Here is an 18,481-nt window from a genome sequence, read left to right as displayed (position 1 = left end):
CTCTCCTTGCTCATTTGCATGTCTTCACACAGCTGGGGACATTCTGAACAAGGAATAAGCATCTGGTTCTCAGCTCTGTCTTCACAAGTTTTCAGTATTACCTGCACCTCTTTCCTCCTAGGAGGCATCTGCAGTGGTCCTTCACCGAAGGAATCTCCAGCACATTTCAGAGTCACCTCTGGGATGTTCAGAACTACACAGTGGTGCCAGCAACCGTAGAAGGACCAGTCTGGTAATCAGAAGTATTTGAATACCAGGAACATTTTTTTTTTCAATTTCTGACAGTCTCTGCACAAGCTGCTTGTTGGAAAGCCTCTAAAAGGCAATCCAGAGAAACTACTGATAAAAGTAATCTAGAAAGTACTTCTGTATCTTAAGCTATTACCTGGTAGCTACCTACCCAAAATTACCCTAAAAAAATCTAAGCATGTGAGACAGTTCTTATCCTCTTCCAACCAACTATATTCTGAGGATTAGAAAAGTACACATCTTATCAAGTCAGTTTGGACCAGTATTTGCTCCTATGCAAAACAGTTTTCACTTAAGAAGGATCACCAGGGAAAGAAGCTGTAGTCCCTTTGACTAAATAAACTGTAGGTGTAAAAAAAAAAAAGCTAAAAACCAACAAGTACTCTATAGACATCAGAGTTTTCCACAGAGGAAAGAAAAACTTAAATCCAAAGTTTTACATGAACTGTATTAGTATTTTCTTTAGATCAGGTTTCAACAAGAAGAGTATTCAGATGAAACACGATAACAGCAATTCAAGAACTGTCAGAGCAATCACAGCTAATTTGTAGCCACCATTAAATTGAAAGTAGGAATTGCCAGATTTCAGCAGTATTAGTTAGCAAGCTCATTTACTTTCAACAAGACAACACATGTTCCTACTTTACAGGAAAACAAAAAAGTTAGTATCTTCTTTTTTTCACCCCTAGTACAGGATTCAATAGTATTTAATCATATCCTTAAACTTTCAGCACATGAGCAATCCAAACAAATCTAATGGAAACACATAATTTAAGACAAAATATGTATTTAGAACACCTTGCTGAATTAAAACACAAGGAACTGCAATAGTCTTTAATGCCAAACAGGTGACAAAACCCCACCTATGAAAATCAGACATTTCTAACCACTCCACTCTACAAAAATTAATGCCATTTCTTAATTTCAAAACCAAATGAACATGGAAGTAGCGCTCTACAGGGCCCTAAGGAGGGTCATGGTCTTAAACAAGAATCTAACAATTCAGGGAGACAGGAAACCTGCACATGAGCACTATTCAAATGCAGGTCACACTAAAAAAAGCTTTTGCTCCTGTTTCATTTTTTTTCTTCACATCTTGTACAAGACTTGATGAGCAAGCAGCTAGAAAGAACACTTAAAAGCAAAAATTTGATATACAGAAATATTCTGACCTCGAATATGGAAAACCCATTCTATCCTTTGCACAGTAGCTAGTGCAGTGGCTGCCATGTACTGGAGCAAATGGCTCATGCTTTGAATAGCATTCCCCCGCTCAACTGAAGTCGAACATGGCAGGAATGCAGCCAATGTTAGTCACTGCTGCGTTTGTTCGCATTGTACGAGATACTGTGCTTTCTTCTTCCAAATACCTGAACAGGAATTTCATATATCAAACGCTAAGTTTAATAGTTCTATCAGAAGTCAGCAAATAGAAGTCCAACCCATTTATAAAAAGCCACTTAACCCTTTAAGAGTAGTTTTCTCATTCCCCACACCTAACAGCTTAAGTACCACCAGTGCTCTTCAGCTCTTCAACGAGCTTCTATTATGCACGTGTGTCAGGTACTATGCCATGAAACTTGATCTTTGCCATTTTTTAGCTGTTACATCAATAGAGAAGTCATAGTCAACTCCGTTATTGCTTAGAAAGACACAAACAAGCACTCATATACTATAACATCCTCAAACCATTTCTCTCCAATCTGCTTACTATCAGAATTGAAGTGAGACAATACTTCTGATTCAGTTTTTGCACTTGGATCTCAGTCCTGCAAGATCCCTGATTTTTCATAAAGGTTTTTCCAAGATCTCCTTAATAGGGTACATTTATATTCCTATATTTTAATCAGCAAAGAGTAATTTAAGCATAACAAATAATTTCATAAATCCAGAGAGAAAACACAAATGCAGTTTTGACCATCCCTAGATTAAAAGCAGTTGTAACATGTTTTAGAAGTTTAGCATACACAAGGCAAAATGCTACCTGGGCACAAACTCAAACCAAGCAGGTGCTAGAAGCCGAACTATTTATTTTCTTTTAAAATGTATAAAAGACAACATGTTACTTTAAAGTCAGAAGAAACCTTTTTATTTAAATTGCTAAAGAAATATTAGCACAGACAAAACATACAGATACTGAAGGACAACACTAACTCAGTTTCATGTAAAATTCTTCTCACTCATGCAAAGGCGATGCTTGACACCTACCCTTGCATCACCCCATCTATCTGCCCACAGAGACCTGAGGGCAGAGCCGGACTGGGAGAGCCACAGTCCAGGCTGGAGCTGACCTCCCTCCATACAGATCTAAAGGGCTTCACTCACCCACTTCAAACCTCAGCCGCTGTGCTATTGCCCACTCTGCAATGCAGATTGAGGGTCAACACACAGATGGATGGAGGCTTCACCATTTCACAGTGACATCTGAAGCTCCCTCAAGAAAACACAGTGCAGCCAGCCCAGAACACCCAGCGCTGGGCTACCAGAAACAGCACTTAATCCCATTTTCCTACTAGCTTTGGTTCCTAAATAATTTCACTGGGTACCCCAAGTAACTGGTCTCATGGTGGGAAAGGTATGAGGAAGCACGGCAGATGAGGTATAAGAAAGAGAAGACAACACAGGAAAGAAGTTACACAAATGAAAATATGACAAAGAAAAAACAGTAAATTAAAGGACAAAAGAGCAGGGAATGTCCCAAGATCAGCCACCAAAAGCTAATTCTACATTTCCCACCCACTGAGCTGGCCGACAATTGTCAAGCGCTAATCAATAAACAGAACAGAAGCTAAATATAATGGTTAGATCAACCAGTTTTAATTTTAATTAACTAGGAAGTTGAACGTTATTTTGTTTAGCTATAGTTAATGAGGCAACTATCAATTTCCATTAAACTTAAAATGGTATTTCTAAATAATCTAAATGGTAGGCATCAAACACTAATAAGTTCCTTAGGAGTTCCATATAGCAAATACCATTAAAATGCTGTTCATCAAACCCAGAATTCACAGGCTGACTCTTTAATACAAAGACAAAATTAAAAATTTCATAGGAAACCACAAGATGCCAGAGGATTTCACAGTTTGGGAAATGTGGATTAAAGGTTAAGCCCAAACTCACATTTTTAAGCAACTCAGGTTGGTAGAGTTCTGCTACAGCTAATCAATGATTTCATCAAATGATCTGTGATTTCTCCTCAACTCAATAGGTCCTCTACAAATCCACCACTGGAAGTACAATGCAAAGGTGTGAGAGCCTGCCATGCAGGAATCTTGAATGGTACATAAACCCTTCCAGAGAATGGAAAATCAGGAAGGAACAGGCACGAACAGGCACTCACCACACTTAATGCTGCTGAAAAACTGGTGGGTCCTGGCACCTTAATGGTTTTGGGAAACTGTCAATCTGTTCTTTAAAACTGTAGCACAAGAAGGACACATGCACAACACTGTATTTAGACAGGAATAATAGGCTGCAACTGCAGAACAAGCAACAGACTGGCAAAGAATCTGGTGTTTGGAGTCTGTATCACAGGAAATCATTAAAAATGTGCTAGACAAATATCCTTCAGGAATTGCCTGGGTTTACTAGATTTTGTTTTGGGACAGGAAGATGGACGACCCCATCTCTTAGTACCCCTTCTAGCCATAACTTTCTATCAGTCTACACAAAACAAAAGATTAACAAGCCTCTTCCCATCACAGGTTAGCCCTTGAGATCACACACAGGCAAAGATCAGCAGAGCCTCTCATCAAGCCTACCATTAGCCGTGATCCATTTCTTTTCTATCTCAAGGACTTCCATGTTTGGGCTATCAGTGCAAGAACCCCTCACACACTTATTTCATTTTAAAATACAAAACAAACTCGAGCACCCACGTTAACCCCTGAAGGGCAGGGGTGGCGATGCCACTGAGCTGTTTCCAGGTTCTGCTCTGACCACACTTCATGTACCAGAAGTTCAATTCAGGGTATGCAGGCTCTGCGCAGTGTGACGCACGCGAGCACAACAGGAAGTTCTGCTAATCACGAAAGAAGTTATTTATATGCATCCCACAGGATGAAATGAGACCTTATAAAAGTTGCAAGAAATCACCATGTAAAAACCCAGAGACCCAGGCATTATCCAAAGATGGACCGTAGAGGTAGTTACTGCTCTTGCATTACAATTAAACATCAAAACCAGCCCTAACAATGACAATTCCAGAGAACAGAATAATTCATTGAAGTCTTGGCTGGTTTTCTGACATTCACTGGGGCTTTTACATCTCTCATACCTAGTATCTAAAATTCTTCTCTCTTCAAGCTAGCTGTGCCTTTCCCCCTGACTACTGAGAAAGAAGAAGCACTTCCACAGCTCCCTCTCCCACTAGAGAGGCTGCAGCAGTGCTCTCTTCTCCATCACTTCTGCTGTTCTAGCCTAATCTTCCTCTATTCCCAAAACTACCATGGGGACATAGAAGTCACATGTTTGCAAACCCCCAAGTTCTCCTTCTGTTTTATTACTTCTTAGAACCAGAGGATTGCATGCAAACAGCCCTCTGCCTACTGACTCCTTCTCCTTTACCTTGTAGCCACAGCTAGTAGCAAACCCACTCGCACCTTAAAAATTTTGCCTTATAATTAACATCAGGAATTATGAGTCTTAAAGTATCAGACGTGCTAATAAGGTCTGATACCTTCTGCCTTGTCTCTCTGCTACACTGATAGCAGCCACAAGAAAGCCTTTTCAAATCCATCATCCTCGCTTTGCAGTTCCTAACAACAGCAAACAGCAGAGGTCAGGAGCACCAGGAAAAGAGCACGCTAACATGTAACGGTAGGAAGAAAAAACTAAAACCAGAAGATAAGGAAGTAAGGGGATAAGGGGAGAACATAGGACTGGAAGACAGGCCAGCCCTACTTTCAGCAAAACTAAATGAGGAGGTGTGATAAAAACCCTTCTGCCCCTCGCACCTAGAAGCCCTCACTTGAGAATGTAGCTGTTGTTAGCAACAACATGGAAACGAATAAATATTACTCGCCACAGCTCTCGCTAAGGCAAAGAGTGAACAAAAAGCAAAATAAGGGCTACTATTTGCCTACCAACAAGCTCCCATTAGAGCAGAGGAATGCTGGGGCCAGGTCACATTTTATGACTGATATATTTGGGTCTCCAATTGAATTAACCAATACAATTCAACTAGCCAAAACCAGACACATTCAGTCACAGCACACAAGTGGATCACCTTGAAACGATGTTGACTGTGGATTTGTTTAGACTTCTTCTCTAAGGAGTTCTGCCTTGCATTTAAGACCTACAATTTTTGACTAAGTGACAAGAAAGAGTTAGCAATTTAAACACACTTGCCAATTATATTGTGTCAAGATACCAACACCCCACCGGTAAGAGTATAACCGCCAACTGCGTATAAGCACGCACCAAAGCACATGAAAAGTTCAAACTTTAAGCTAAAGCTGTGGGGCTTTTCAGTTACACCACTTGCACTGGCAAGACTTTCTAAGCATTGCCATTTAGGCAAGTTGTGCAAAATTTTTAAAAACAGAACTTGTGTAATAAAATTACTTCCTCTAGCTAGCTTTGAAGTGGAGAAGAAAAGCTGCAAGAATGAGAACTCAATTGGCTTTTAGCTGTCTGGCAAATGCTCTAATAAGAAAGCCCGATGACCTACATTCACAAGGCTCTGTACTAAACCACTATTACAAAATCCAATATAAAGCCTGACCATGTTTAAGTGTTTTCCATTAGCAAGCAGCAGTATCTTGTTAGAGAAATATGAAAACGTGTTATTGCCTTTAGTGACGATGATCTTAATTAATCCTCTAAACACTATTCTGAACATGTCATCCTGATCGTTCCAGACTAACTTGCCAATATTACATAAAGACACCAAAACCTTTGCTTTTCGATTGTGCAATGGGACATTAACAGAAACAGGAACTTCTTACATATTCTCAAACTGTGCTGCAAAACTGAATTCATAACAATTTACATCTCTGATGCTCTTTCAGCAACCTACAGAAATGCACTAGTGTTGAGAAACTCAATCTAAATCCAAGCTAGCACCAGTACAGTTTATTGTGACTCAGTTAACACACCACTGAAATATTTCTTCACATAAAGACAACAGCTCTCAGCCAGCTAGTCAGATAACCTGAAGCAGATGTTTTGAGTTGTCCCGGAAAAGATATTATTAAGCCAAACCCTACTGTGGTAAATATCCCCCAAAACAAGTGTCTGAACACCAGATATAATCAATTCAGTAAGTGTTTAAAGGAAATATTAAGTTAGTCCTTTACTGTACACACATTTGGAAAAGTCCGACGCATTCAGCTTCAACTCACATTAGCAGCTTCCAAACACATAATGACTAACACAACTCAAGGAGAAATGCCCTACTTTTAAAAAAAAAAAAAAAGAACTCTTTCAACAATACATTATAAAGTAGGCAACTAGTCAGAACAAGCAGCTTATGGTCAAAACCATTAGAAAGGGCAAGAGGGAAACACTGGGACAAAAAAATCCAAGCAGAGATTCTCAACGGCACAAAATTACCATTAAAAGCCCACAGGCTCAGAAAAAAAAAAAATCTAACTGCCCACAGTACCTTCAGGAAACCCAAGTCTCCCACAGCTAGGGCTGATGTCGTGGTATGTTGGACATACCTGATGCTGTTAGTAGTGGCAGTAGCGTAAAACAGACTTGTATAAGCAAGACAGAAACATCAGGGAAAAAAAGGAAATTTTAATTAATTTCTCTCCTAATTTACTAAAATCCATCTCACCCTAAATGCAGAAAGAATAGGTCCACGTAAAATCACGGCCTTTCAGATAGCCTGAAAAGATACTACAGTTGAGGAGGCTTAAAAGAAGGTTTTATTTATCTGAAGAGCACAGCAAGAACATGGATACAAAGCTAGTGTCAAATTAACATGGAAGTACAAAGAGGTGCCTGATTCGCTGGGACTGAATTGTGAAGGGACTACACATTCATCTCAGAGTACATAAAACCTCCCATCACTCTGCAGCACTCATTTGATAGCTCCAAGTACAGATTTAAGCTAAGCAAGCTGCAGGCATCCTTTCTAATCCAATAAGACAGTTGCTACAATACACAGGTTTAAAGAAGCAAAAAGAAAACCAAACACCACCAGGAAAATAAATTCTAAGTCCAAATACTCTTTCTGAGGAAATCCATGCACCTCCCCAAAAAAGAGAGACTTCTTCACCATTGATTAAAATGATAAATTCAGTTCTGTACATCCTCTGTACTTGCATGAACCAGATTTTCCTATTTGCACCTTTTGTTTCAGGATCAAACCGTATACTACTTAATCTACTAAATGTGTGATCTATTTGAGACAGTAGATTCAAGATATTAAATGAAGCAAGCTAAAAAGCAAACGACATTGGCAAAAAGATGCGAAGCCACCCTGAAGCGATGGGCTCTCTTCTGAGGAGGAAGGAGAGGCATCACCATGGACAGCTCAACCATCACACTCATCTGGAGCCTCCAAGTAAACAGGATGGATGAGTGTATTCCAAATGGAATTCAGAAATTCCTCATACAGCAAGGAATTCCAGCTGCAACATTACATCCAGTTGGATTCCCTCACATTATGTTCAGGAATACATATGGTTCAAGCAAAATTCAAGGGATGCATATAGAGTTGCCATAGAGGAATCCTAATGCTACAAGTTTCAAAACCAGTGGTGTATAACCTGAGCAGATGAGAGTTAGGGTTTGTTCACAAGAAGTATGCTTCTGCCAGCGTGGCTACAGCACCACAAAATCTCTAAAGAACATTAGAGCACCAGTGAAAAAAATTAATTTGCCTTAAAGACGCGAACCTCGGTGAAAAACTTGTCTTCATCCATCAAGTACCAGCTGCTGACGGAGATCTGACATCAAACTGGAGCAATAAATTTTCTGACACAATATGGAAAATGCCATTTTCTAATTTCTAGGAGGCTACAATACTTAACACCAAAAGAGTTCAGTGCCAAATCTACCCACCTGTCAAAGTACACAGACAGCTAATCTCTGCTGAACCTTTTCGACCAGGAATTCAGCTGTCTGTAGCACTTGGTGCCAGCTATAAAGGAAGTTGCTTGAAATCAGTTTTACATAGTATCTTCTCCCACATAAAAGCCTCTAGCTGTAATAATACTAGGTTTGCAACTCCGTGTTTTGGGGTTTTTTTGGCTACTTAAGAGTGTATCATAAGCCCTACATATACACTGCACTGCCAAAAAAACAAGCCAAAACAAAACAAGGCGCACACAAAGCAGTTTCAACATCTAAGTTAGTTATTTCAGTAAGATTGCCTACACTGACCCAATTGTGTTTCAGCTGTACTAGGAACTTGCTTAAACACAGTTCACTAATACTGTTATGTTTTATTAGTCTGGGTCATGAAAGTGATTTTGAAGAGAAAGAACAAGGGGATTTCAGAGTACACCATCTTTATTACTCTCCTATTTACAAAGGAGTGAGTATCACCCAGGAGCAGTCACACGGTGCGATGGGAGGACAGCTTCCAAACCTGCAAAGCCACTCCAGGCAGCCTCGCGCTTTGGCTATTGATGCTCTTTGGCAAGAGCAGCCCCAGATACGTGAGGGCTCTGCCAAGCTCCAAGCAAGTTCAACACCCAAAAAGAAACCCCCACTGAGCGACGTATCTAGAAAAGCTGTAGTTTTCAACCAGCAAACACCAACCATTTCTCCAAAGTTGATTATCTTAACATTTTAAAGCACCGTGCCTGGCAGCTACTGCACAAACTCCACCACTAAATTATTTCCCTAGAAGCAGCAAAAACAGAACTAGGAAGATGACATATGAACTGAGACGCAACAGGGTTTTTTTCTCTTTCTGGCACGGTGAAATGGCACTTTGAAAGCAAGTTTTTTGTCTTGTTTTGTTGGCACCCAAGGCCCGCAACATAAAAGCGGGTAAGTAAGAAACACCTGAAAACTTAGTCATGCCGCCACATTTCCATTGCTAATTACCTGTAGGGTTTTGTAGTTTTCTACCCAAGCTTGCAAACTTTAAAATGATTCTTTTTTCACCCTAACTCGCAGTCCTCTCAAGACCCAGGCAGCCGGCACAGGGGACCGACCTTCCCCCCCACGACTCAGCCAGGTCCCATCTCTTCTTAAAAGTACAAAGAAGCGGCAGAGACGCCGCCGGCTGAGCCCTAACCAACCCCCGAGCCCGGGACCGGCTTTGGGCCGCGGCGACCCGTCCCCGGCGGGAGGAGAACGACCCCGGCTCCCCTCCGCACCCGCCCGGCGCCGACCTCCCGGGGACGCCGCTCACCGGAGGCGAACCCGGCCGGCCTCCCGCGCCCGCGGGCGGCTCTCGCCCGGGCCCGCCGCTCGCTCTCCCGCCCCGGGGGGAGCCCCGGCGTCCCCCGCGCCCGCACGGCTCCGGGCCCGCGACCCGCCCGCAGGCTGAGGAGGGAGGACCGGCACCCCCGGCCCCGCCGCCGCCCGCCCTCCCTTGTGCCCCCGCCGCCCCTACCTGGCCGCAGCGGCTCGGTGATGCTCAGCACCAGGAGGAAGAGGAGGAGGAAGGTGCCGCTGTCCGCCTTGGGCACCATTTATCCTCCGTTCATCCTCCCCCGGCGCAGCGCCACAAACCCGCGGGGAGGGACGCGAGGAGCGGCGGGAGGAGACAGCGGGAGGAGGGGCCGCCGCCGGGCCCGCGGGGGGCCCCCGTCCGCACGGAGCTCTTCCCCTCCCCCGTCCGCCGCCGCCCCCGGGGCGGGAGCCAGCGGCCCTGGCTGCGGCGGCGGCTGCGGCGGCGGCGGGAGCAGCGCGGGGGTCGGGCGGCGCCACGCTGCGGGCCGCTCGCCTGGCTCCGGCGACGCACAAGATGGCGGCCGCACCTCCCCGCCGCCTTTCCTCCCCCTCCCCTCCCGCCCGCGCCGCCACGCCCCCCTCCCCACCGCGCGCCTCCCGGCCAATCGGCGGCGCGGGGGCGGGGCCGAGCGCCCGTATCTGCACACGCCCCGCCCATCTACGGGGACGGGAGGGGCCGAGGAGACGCGGGGGATCGGGCACGGGCGGAGGGGGGGGGGGCGGCGGCGGCCGGGACGTGGCGTTCAGCGGCGGCCGCCGACCCCCGGGGCGGCCCCCACCGGTCCCCTCTGTGTCCCCCCCGGGGTGGCCTTGCCCAGTCCCTTCCGCCCCCCCCCCCGGGGCGGCCATCGCCAGCCACCTCCACCCCCCCAGAATGGCCTCCAGCCGTGCCCTCTGTCCCCACCGGGACAGCTCCCCCCGGTCCCCTCTGTCCCCCGGGGTGGCCATCGCCAGCCACCACCATCTCCCGCAGGATGACCTCTACCTCGCCAAGGTGGCAACCCCAGTCCCTCCGCCCCCCCAGGATGGCCTTGCCCAGTTCACTCCATCCCCCCAGGATGGCCTCCACCAGTCCCCTCCGTCCCTCCCTGTCCCCAGCTGGGCTGGCCTTTCCCGCTCACCTCCACCACCACCAGACAGCCTTTCCCCTTCCCCTCCATAACAGCCTCAACCAGCCTCCTCTGTCCCCTAGGACGGCCTTTCCCGGTCCCCTCCATCCCCACTACGACGGTCTTTCCCTGCCGCCGCTGGGACTTCCCAGCCCGGTCACCCTGCCTCTCCCCAGGGTGCAGGCACAAGGCACTGGGGTTTCCCAGCCCCAGCGGGCTCCGAGGTTGACCATCGTTTGCGCACTTCATTAATCTGCTCCCGCCTGCCCACCGTGGGGTGACACGGGCCCTGTTTTCGCACCTGCAGGGGTGACACCGACAAGCAGCACCTGGCACTGGGACGTCCCCGCAGCCGGGGCCCCGGTGCGGCAGTTCCCAGCTCCACAGCAGTGCCGGAGCTGGCCTGTGTTTCCGTACCTCCTGGAAACACTGCGTTCCCAGTTCCCAGGCCCAGCCAGAGAGGAAACGGATAAAGAAAACTAATTGCACGGCTCATTGTTAATGGCCTTGCAAATGACAGGTGCCTGTAGGAATTTGACCCTGGGTGTTGCTGCACATCAGGCCAGGTAGGGTGGTGACTGTCCCCACCAGCGAGCCCAGCCTGGGGAGGAGGCATTGGCCCCTGTGCCAAAACTTTCCTGATGCTGGGGGTCAGCCCAGGCAGCATTTGGGATCCAAAGGCAGTTTTACCTTCAACACCCAGTTCCCAAATTGAGCTGGAATTTCCTCTGACGATTGGAAGCAAAGCAGCGGTGTCCAGGCAGTGCTGGGGCACGGGCTCAGCCAGGGGCTGGGCACAGCGGCTGACACGCGGTGGTTGCTGGGGTCAGCAGAGAGCCGGCACTTTCCTCTGCAGGGAATTCCAGCTTTTCAGTAAAACCCTATTCAGAGTCAAAGCCAAAACCTGGGAAGGTGCCTGGGAAGTTTTTGTATTTTTTTAATGTTTACGACAAAATGTTTTCCACTTTTATGCTACAATTTTAATTTTTCAAATAAAACATTGAAATTCCAATAAGGACCATTTTAACCCAATCTTACACACGCCCTGTTTCCCTGTTAGTACCAATTACTCACTATATCCAGCAGCAAACCTCTCTGAGGAGCGTTGTTGATGGATATACAGATCCTTCTGCTCTCACATTGCTTCTGCTTCCCCTCAGCCACTGCCAGCGCCGGGTGCCAGCTGCCGACCTGCAGGCAGGGGGACGGGGGCTTCTGTGAGTTTTGTTGGGCACTTGCCGTCTCCGGCCCTGCAGGAGCTGTTGCTGCGCTCAGGTAGGCAGCATTGGGGAGATGCTTTTTCCAAACCTAAATGTGAAGGTTAACACGACAGTGGAAATTGGTGCCGGCCCAGAGCTGGGAATAGTTTCTCCCTGGAGCTGGCGCAGCAGCAAGCGTGAGCCGTGGCTCCATCACCTGGAGCTGTGAGCCCTGCGGAGCCCCAGGAGGGCTGCGTGGCCAGGGATGTGTGCTTGGGGACCCGCTGGAGTGCGTCACAAGCAGCAGGGAGCTGCCTGAAGATTTAGGCCAAAACCCATTTTGACAGCTCTCATGTGCTGCCAAATACTGTCATGATCCGAGCGTCCGTGGGGACCTGAAGCATGACAACATCCTCCAGCACGAAGGCACGAGCGTCACAACTCCCCAGCTTTGTTCCTCCCAGGGGACACTATGGGGGGAGGCTGTTCTCAGCCTGGCTTCCTGCAGCCCAGCCGCACATGCCGACCCCAAACTAATCCAGGACATTCCTTATCCACCCCAAGCCCACGACACCCAGGGCCTGGGCATTACACCCTATGTGATAATGTATAAACGAATACCCTACGATACCTCCACCATGAGAGGAGGGCGCAGGCTGCTTTGCTTGCCCCTGGCTTTTGTCCCAAGAAAAGGCAGACCTCGTTTCCCCACGCCGCAGCACGCCACCAGCTCTGAACTGGGGCAGGTCCGGAGCACGCACGTGTGCCAGGCGAGCGCCGCAACCCGCACGGCGCCCTTGAGCAAACAGGCAATAAATGGCCCAGCCACACAGCGGCACAAAGGTGAAGGGTAGGAGGCACCCATTTCCCCAAGGCTGCGCTGTGCCCAGCGCTGTGACGCTGGCAGAGGCCGACGTTATGGGATTGACGACGCCTCGGCCGAGCCGCAGGCAGGTGCGAGGCAGAGCTGCCCTGTGCGGCTGCACCAGTCCCAGGCACCGGGGGCTGCGCTGGGAGAAGCCGGGGGCTGCCCGATGCCCTGGGCAGGAGGGGTGAGGACAGCCATGCTAGCGAAAACATGCCAACACCTCTGCCCAGGGCGTGTGGGAGCTGGCACGTCCCAGGCACTCCCAGTTTGCTACTGGGAACGAGCGTTTCTCTAACCAGCAAGTGCAGATCACCAGTGCCCAAAAAGCGGCGGAGAAAAGGTGCCGTGTCCCTGAGGAGCAGAGGGAAGGGGCTCACAGGGAGGGCAGCCCGACCCGGCTCTCGCCCCGGCTGGGGTTTGCAGCGGCCTGCTGTGGGGCCAGCAGCAGCAAGCTGGGATTGAGGCAACAAATGCAAAGATGAGGAAGCAGGAATTGCTCCGTCTCCCACTCCCCTGAGTGAGCAGATCCGTTTCCTTAATTTTTGTAGAGAAATAGCCCCGTCCTCCCAAACAACAAAGTATCTCTAACCACAGCTTCACTTCTGAGCTAAGTAATCGGAGAAGTAGAAAGCGGCAGAGCCTGGAACCTGCCGTCAGGGGGGTGCAAAGCTGCGGCCCCCGCACCATGGTGGAGGTGGCTGCCTGCGCCCCAGGGAAACGCTCCTGGCCCTGAAGGTGAAGCGCAGAGGGAACCAGCCTGGGGCTCGGTGCCTTTGGGAAGTCCCGTTGCAGACCCAGCTCCCTGCCACAAGACAGCTCACGCAGGCCACAGGGGATCACCAAAACTAAGCTGGAGTGCAGCCTCCTGCCCGCTCCGGGCTGGCTGTTTGCTCAAAGCGTGGCATGGGGTGATTGTGAGTCTCTCTTCTCACCTCAACTCACCAAACCCTGTGTTGCTGCTTGTCTGCTGCTCAGCATTTTCTTCCCTGTGCCCCACAAAGAAAAGAGCAGCAGTCACCTCTGGTGTGATCAGTGTTTTGCTTCTTCAAGGCATCTGAGCCTGCCTTCTCCGTCTGGGTTATGGCAACTCACCCCTCGTCCTCACTGACTCTTCACTAACGGCTCTTGCAACTTTCTCTCGAAGAATTACATTCTGCTGTTCTCCAAATCAACCACAATCCCCCCTCTTTCCCATCCCCTTCTAAGAACAAGAATCCCTTGTGGTCCCTCAGCTTCTTTCCTGCATGGAGCAAGGAACCAAGCCCCAGATTGCTCATGCAAGCACCCACGGACTCTGCACGTGCTGACGTTACAGCCCCCCGTCACACCACACGGCCCCAGGGCCACTGGGGCTCCCACAATTTCTTGCCAGCAGCCGGTAACCCACCGCAGCCAGCCCTGCCGCTGCTGCTGCTCACCACGAACCACCCCTGCGGTGTTAGGAGAGCCCCAGGTGCTATTTTGGCTGAGGGAGAAAGTGTGTTTGGGCCTTGCACATAGGAAAATGCAGATATACAGGAACAGCAAAAGGAATATAACTCGCTGAAAAATGGGAGGGCGGGGAGGAACCCACAAGTCATCAAGAAGCAAGATGGTTTTTCACACTGGATTTGGCCCTGTAAGGCACACTGCTTGCTAGTGCTACAGCAGCAAAAATATCTGGCGACAAAAGAGTTTACTGATTCTGTAATTACAGATAGCAGGGGCTGAACTGCAGCAGGAAGCAGAGACCAGACTTTACAGCAGGCATTACAAGAATAGCCCATGTGAAGAGCACTACATCCCCTTCAAGAGATCCAGTTTTATAGCATTTCATTGAAAATAAATTACATTTCCAGCAAACATGTGAAGGCCCTTCAGTCTGGCAGAATCGAGACTGTGATTTTAGTAGGGCTGTCTAGGTTACTTCACTTGAGGGCAAACACAAAACCAACACCGTCCCACAGGACATTTAATGCAATCTGCTTTTAAGCATGAATTGCACAACATGGAACTAATCATTCTCAGATATCATATTCCCCTCTCTGTTATTCAGCTACATCTTGGTATGAGCACAACCAGTTTGAAATGCCATGGAAGACACACACCTCATCCTGCTTCTGACCCACGTGTACACCCCATCCACGGTCCCTCGAACACTGCCCAGCCTTTACACGCATCCCATGCCCAGAAGAGAGCTCCCACACCCAGCAAACGGGTAGGAATCATCTAACAAGAAGATGGAGGAGATCAGGCACCATGCTTGAGATACGCACGCTGATGACAGCCTGCTTCCACGCATCCAGCCCTTATCCCAACTTCTCTTCATGTTTGCATGCTCGTTCTTCTCTCACCCTTGTCTCCTCCCCAAAATAGTCCTCTAATTTTCCCCTTGGGCCCAGTCTTGCTACATCTGTAGCCAAATTTGGTGTTTCTGACACCTCTCACTGGTCACCTCCACCTCACCAGGTTCCATGCCCCAGGTGGTCCCCATGCTCCTCCTCAATCATCTGTGAAGCTCAGCCATTTCCCTGGGTGCCCTCTGCAGCGCTCCAGCACTACCTGTACCAGTACCTGTTACCTGCTGCATCCAGCCATCTCTCACGTCACATCTGCTCCTCCCTCCTGGTCCGTTCAGTGACCCAAACTATGGGCCAGGGCCTGACCATCTGCCTGCGTACTCTAACAGAGAGGTCCTACATTTCATGGCAATAAGTAGATCGTGTGATCATTAAGAAACAAATAATTAGTTTTTAAAATTACCTAAGAACTTCATTGTTATTTAGTCAGTTCAGTCCTTAAAAGAACATCTCTGAAACATAGAAACATTAGTAAATGGATTCTCTTTACATTCATTCATGAGTACCTGAGAATAATTTTTTTGCTTGAAGAAAAAACTGAGCCCTCAAATTATTTCTGAACCAAAAAACCCTCAAAATCACTATTTCTTGCAGTCATGATTCCTAGCAATGCCATGTTGATCAACTGATTTTTACAAGGTGCACTATAAAAATCGAGTCCCTTGGAAGGGTTTTACAGTCAGACACAGGAATTTTGGAAGTGGCAGTGGAAACCGCACCGGAGGAAGCTCTCCACCAAGCCAAACAGAGCATCAAACACCCTGGACCTTACAGAAGGCTGCAGGCACTGCCCAAAGAGCTGCATAAGATTTTCCATAGATGTTCCCTCAGTAAAACATCACCTGATTATAGCAAATGTCAAGACAGCCAAGCGTTACACAAGCTGTCTCGTACTCAGGCGTGGTGCAAAAGTGTACACATCTGGCTACGCCTGCTTCCTGCTGAAAGGTGCTCGGTGCTTCTCCAGGCTGGATCACACCATACACGTGCTCATCCCACACTCAAAGGTCAGCTCACACTGGAGCACACACAGCCCTGAGTGCAGGCCATGTATGGTTAAAACTGCTCTTCCTTTTTTTGGCTAACTATAAAAATCAGCCGAAAGTTTCAAAGAATGGGAGGGAAAAAACCAAAAAAAGCCCCAGTGTGGCTGTCAGAAGTACCGCTTCTGTTCTTCAGAATAATATTGCCATCCATGCTGGTGGACGAACCAGGACAGTCCCTAGCCCCTGTGTTGTGATCATCAACATCCTCAAGTCTTTGGAGTCACACACACAGCAGCTGTAAAAACAAATTTGAAAAAGCTGAAATCGATGCAAAGCAAAAAGCCCCAGAGACCGATTACAGTGAAGCAATCAACATGCAAAACAGTAATCCTCAGAGCCCTTCTGAGGAAGGTGTTGGTGTGAGCCTTTCTCAAGAACACCAGAAGCTGGAAGTCAGAACTCCCCCACCAAGTAAGGGTTTAAGAAAAAGCCAGCTGCAAAGCCCACAAAAGCAGCCAATTATCAGAGCTACAAAATGGAGGGGCTGGATGAACAATGAGGAAATGAACTTACGAGAAGCCACCTCCTTCCCATAACAAGCCCATGAGGGAAAAAAAAAAAAACAAAAACCCAAACCAGTTCTTGAACACAGCCCCAGTGAAGACAAGAAAAGCAGCATCCCATCCCTTTTGAGGAAAGCTGGCCAACAAGGAGCAAGCCCAGCAAGCCCATGTGGGGCTTGAGAGATCATCTGAGACATATAAAGAGACAACAAACGAAATTTCACCTAACGTGAATAAATATAAAAAGACTTAGGTATGAGGTACATTTTAGGAAAGAAAAACATTTAAGCTACTTCCATCCTGTTAGCGAAACTAAATATAAAGATCCTTTTATGAAGAAGGCAGAGCACAACTGATGTCTCTCAGCAACCTGATGTAAAGTTTTGCCCTGCACGACGTTATCCAGTAGCTTTATAAATGGACTGGAAGGTCCTTCCAAGTGCCCGGCGCAGGGGCGGCTGCCTGTGACATCACACAGCGGCCAGCACTGGGGTGCCCGCCCGCCCACCCCACCAGTGCCCCCAGCAGCCACTATGGTGTGTGGGCCCACCACCTGCCACCACACATGATGCACACCAGCACCAACCCATGCAGCTCCCCCCAGCTCTCCCACCATGGATGATGCTGTGGTGCTTGGAAAGAAAGGCTATAGCCTGAGCAACACGCTAGGAGAAGGCTCTTACGGCAAAGTGAAATCTGCCTACTGCAACTGGCTGAAATGCAACGTGGCCATCAAGATAATCGACAAGAGGAAAACTCCTCGGGACTTCCTGGAAAGATTTCTCCCCAGGGAAATAGAGGCTTTGAGACATTTGCGCCACCCCTCAATCATCAAAACCTATGAGATTTTTGAGACATCAGCTGGGAAAGTGTACATTGTAATGGAGCTGGGGGCAAAGGGAGACCTCCTGGACTACATCAAGATCACAGGAGCTATGGAAGAGGACATCGCTCGCATCAAGTTTCAGCAGTTGGCTTCTGCCATCAAGTATTGCCACGACTCAGACTTTGCTCACAGGGACCTGAAATGTGAGAACATCCTTCTCGATGAAGACCTCAACATCAAGCTGTCAGACTTTGGCTTTTCCAAACCCTTGTCTCGGGATGAAAACGGAAGAACCATTCTCAGCAAAACCTTCTGCGGGTCTGCTGCGTACGCAGCCCCTGAAGTGCTACAGGGCATTCCTTGTGACCCCAGGATTTCTGACATATGGAGCCTGGGTGTCATCCTGTATACAATGGTCTATGCTTTAATGCCATTTGATGATTCCAATGTCAGGAAAATGATCTGCATTCAGAAACAACACAAGATTCCCTTCCCCAACTCAAAACACCTGACTGCAGAGTGCAAGGACCTCATTTACCATTTGCTCCAGCCTAGTGTGTCTCAGAGGTTGCACATAGATGAAGTTTTGAAACACTCATGGTTGCAGACTCCAAAATCCGCAATCCCTTCCCCTCCGCCAGCTGCAGAAGAGGGTGAGTGTTCCCAAAACCTGTGTGAAGGAAAGCCTGAGCACAAGCAGCAAGCCAAATCCCATTCTGCAGAACGGGAAGGAGAGGAGAAGGAAATGAGATCCTCTTAAGGATGGCTGGTTTTAACAATATCACAAAGTTGGTCTAACTTGTGAACTGCTGGTTCTCAACTTCAGCTTCTCTGGACCCTTTCGGCAATAGTCCTCATCTTTTGCTTTACCAAGTATAGCAACAGAAGACACAGTACATCTGCTGAGGTGAATGAACAGCTTAACACTATTAAGGCCCGTCTCTGATATGGTTTGCGGGTATGAGAAGTTACTGTCAAA

The 18,481-nt window shown here is 48.0% G+C and overlaps 2 protein-coding genes across 5 annotated transcripts in view; one reads left to right on the top strand and one right to left on the bottom strand.

Annotated features, from left to right (window-relative positions):
- Positions 1-10,136, bottom strand: part of DGCR2 (DiGeorge syndrome critical region gene 2) — a 50,220-nt gene extending 40,084 nt beyond the window's left edge. For 2 of the 4 annotated variants that reach the window (XM_075041615.1, XM_075041616.1), the window contains exon 1: positions 9,773-10,135. In XM_075041615.1, the coding sequence (XP_074897716.1) occupies positions 9,773-9,851 (79 nt within the window). In that variant the 5' untranslated portion in view covers positions 9,852-10,135. Of the gene's footprint in view, positions 1-9,772 lie in introns of all 4 variants that reach the window. The other 2 variants (XM_075041614.1, XM_075041617.1) reach the window with 2 other exon arrangements.
- A 7,067-nt stretch (positions 10,137-17,203) lies between these two features.
- On the top strand, positions 17,204-18,412 carry TSSK2 (testis specific serine kinase 2). Its single transcript, XM_075041613.1, has one exon. The coding sequence runs from the start codon at positions 17,291-17,293 to the stop codon at positions 18,260-18,262; it is 972 nt and encodes a 323-aa protein (XP_074897714.1). The 5' UTR covers positions 17,204-17,290; the 3' UTR covers positions 18,263-18,412.
- The last annotated feature ends 69 nt before the right edge of the window (positions 18,413-18,481 follow it).

The sequence above is a fragment of the Buteo buteo genome, chromosome 11 (genome assembly GCF_964188355.1).
Source record: "Buteo buteo chromosome 11, bButBut1.hap1.1, whole genome shotgun sequence".
Lineage (NCBI taxonomy): Eukaryota > Metazoa > Chordata > Aves > Accipitriformes > Accipitridae > Buteo > Buteo buteo.
This window is presented reverse-complemented; position numbering and strand designations above follow the sequence as displayed.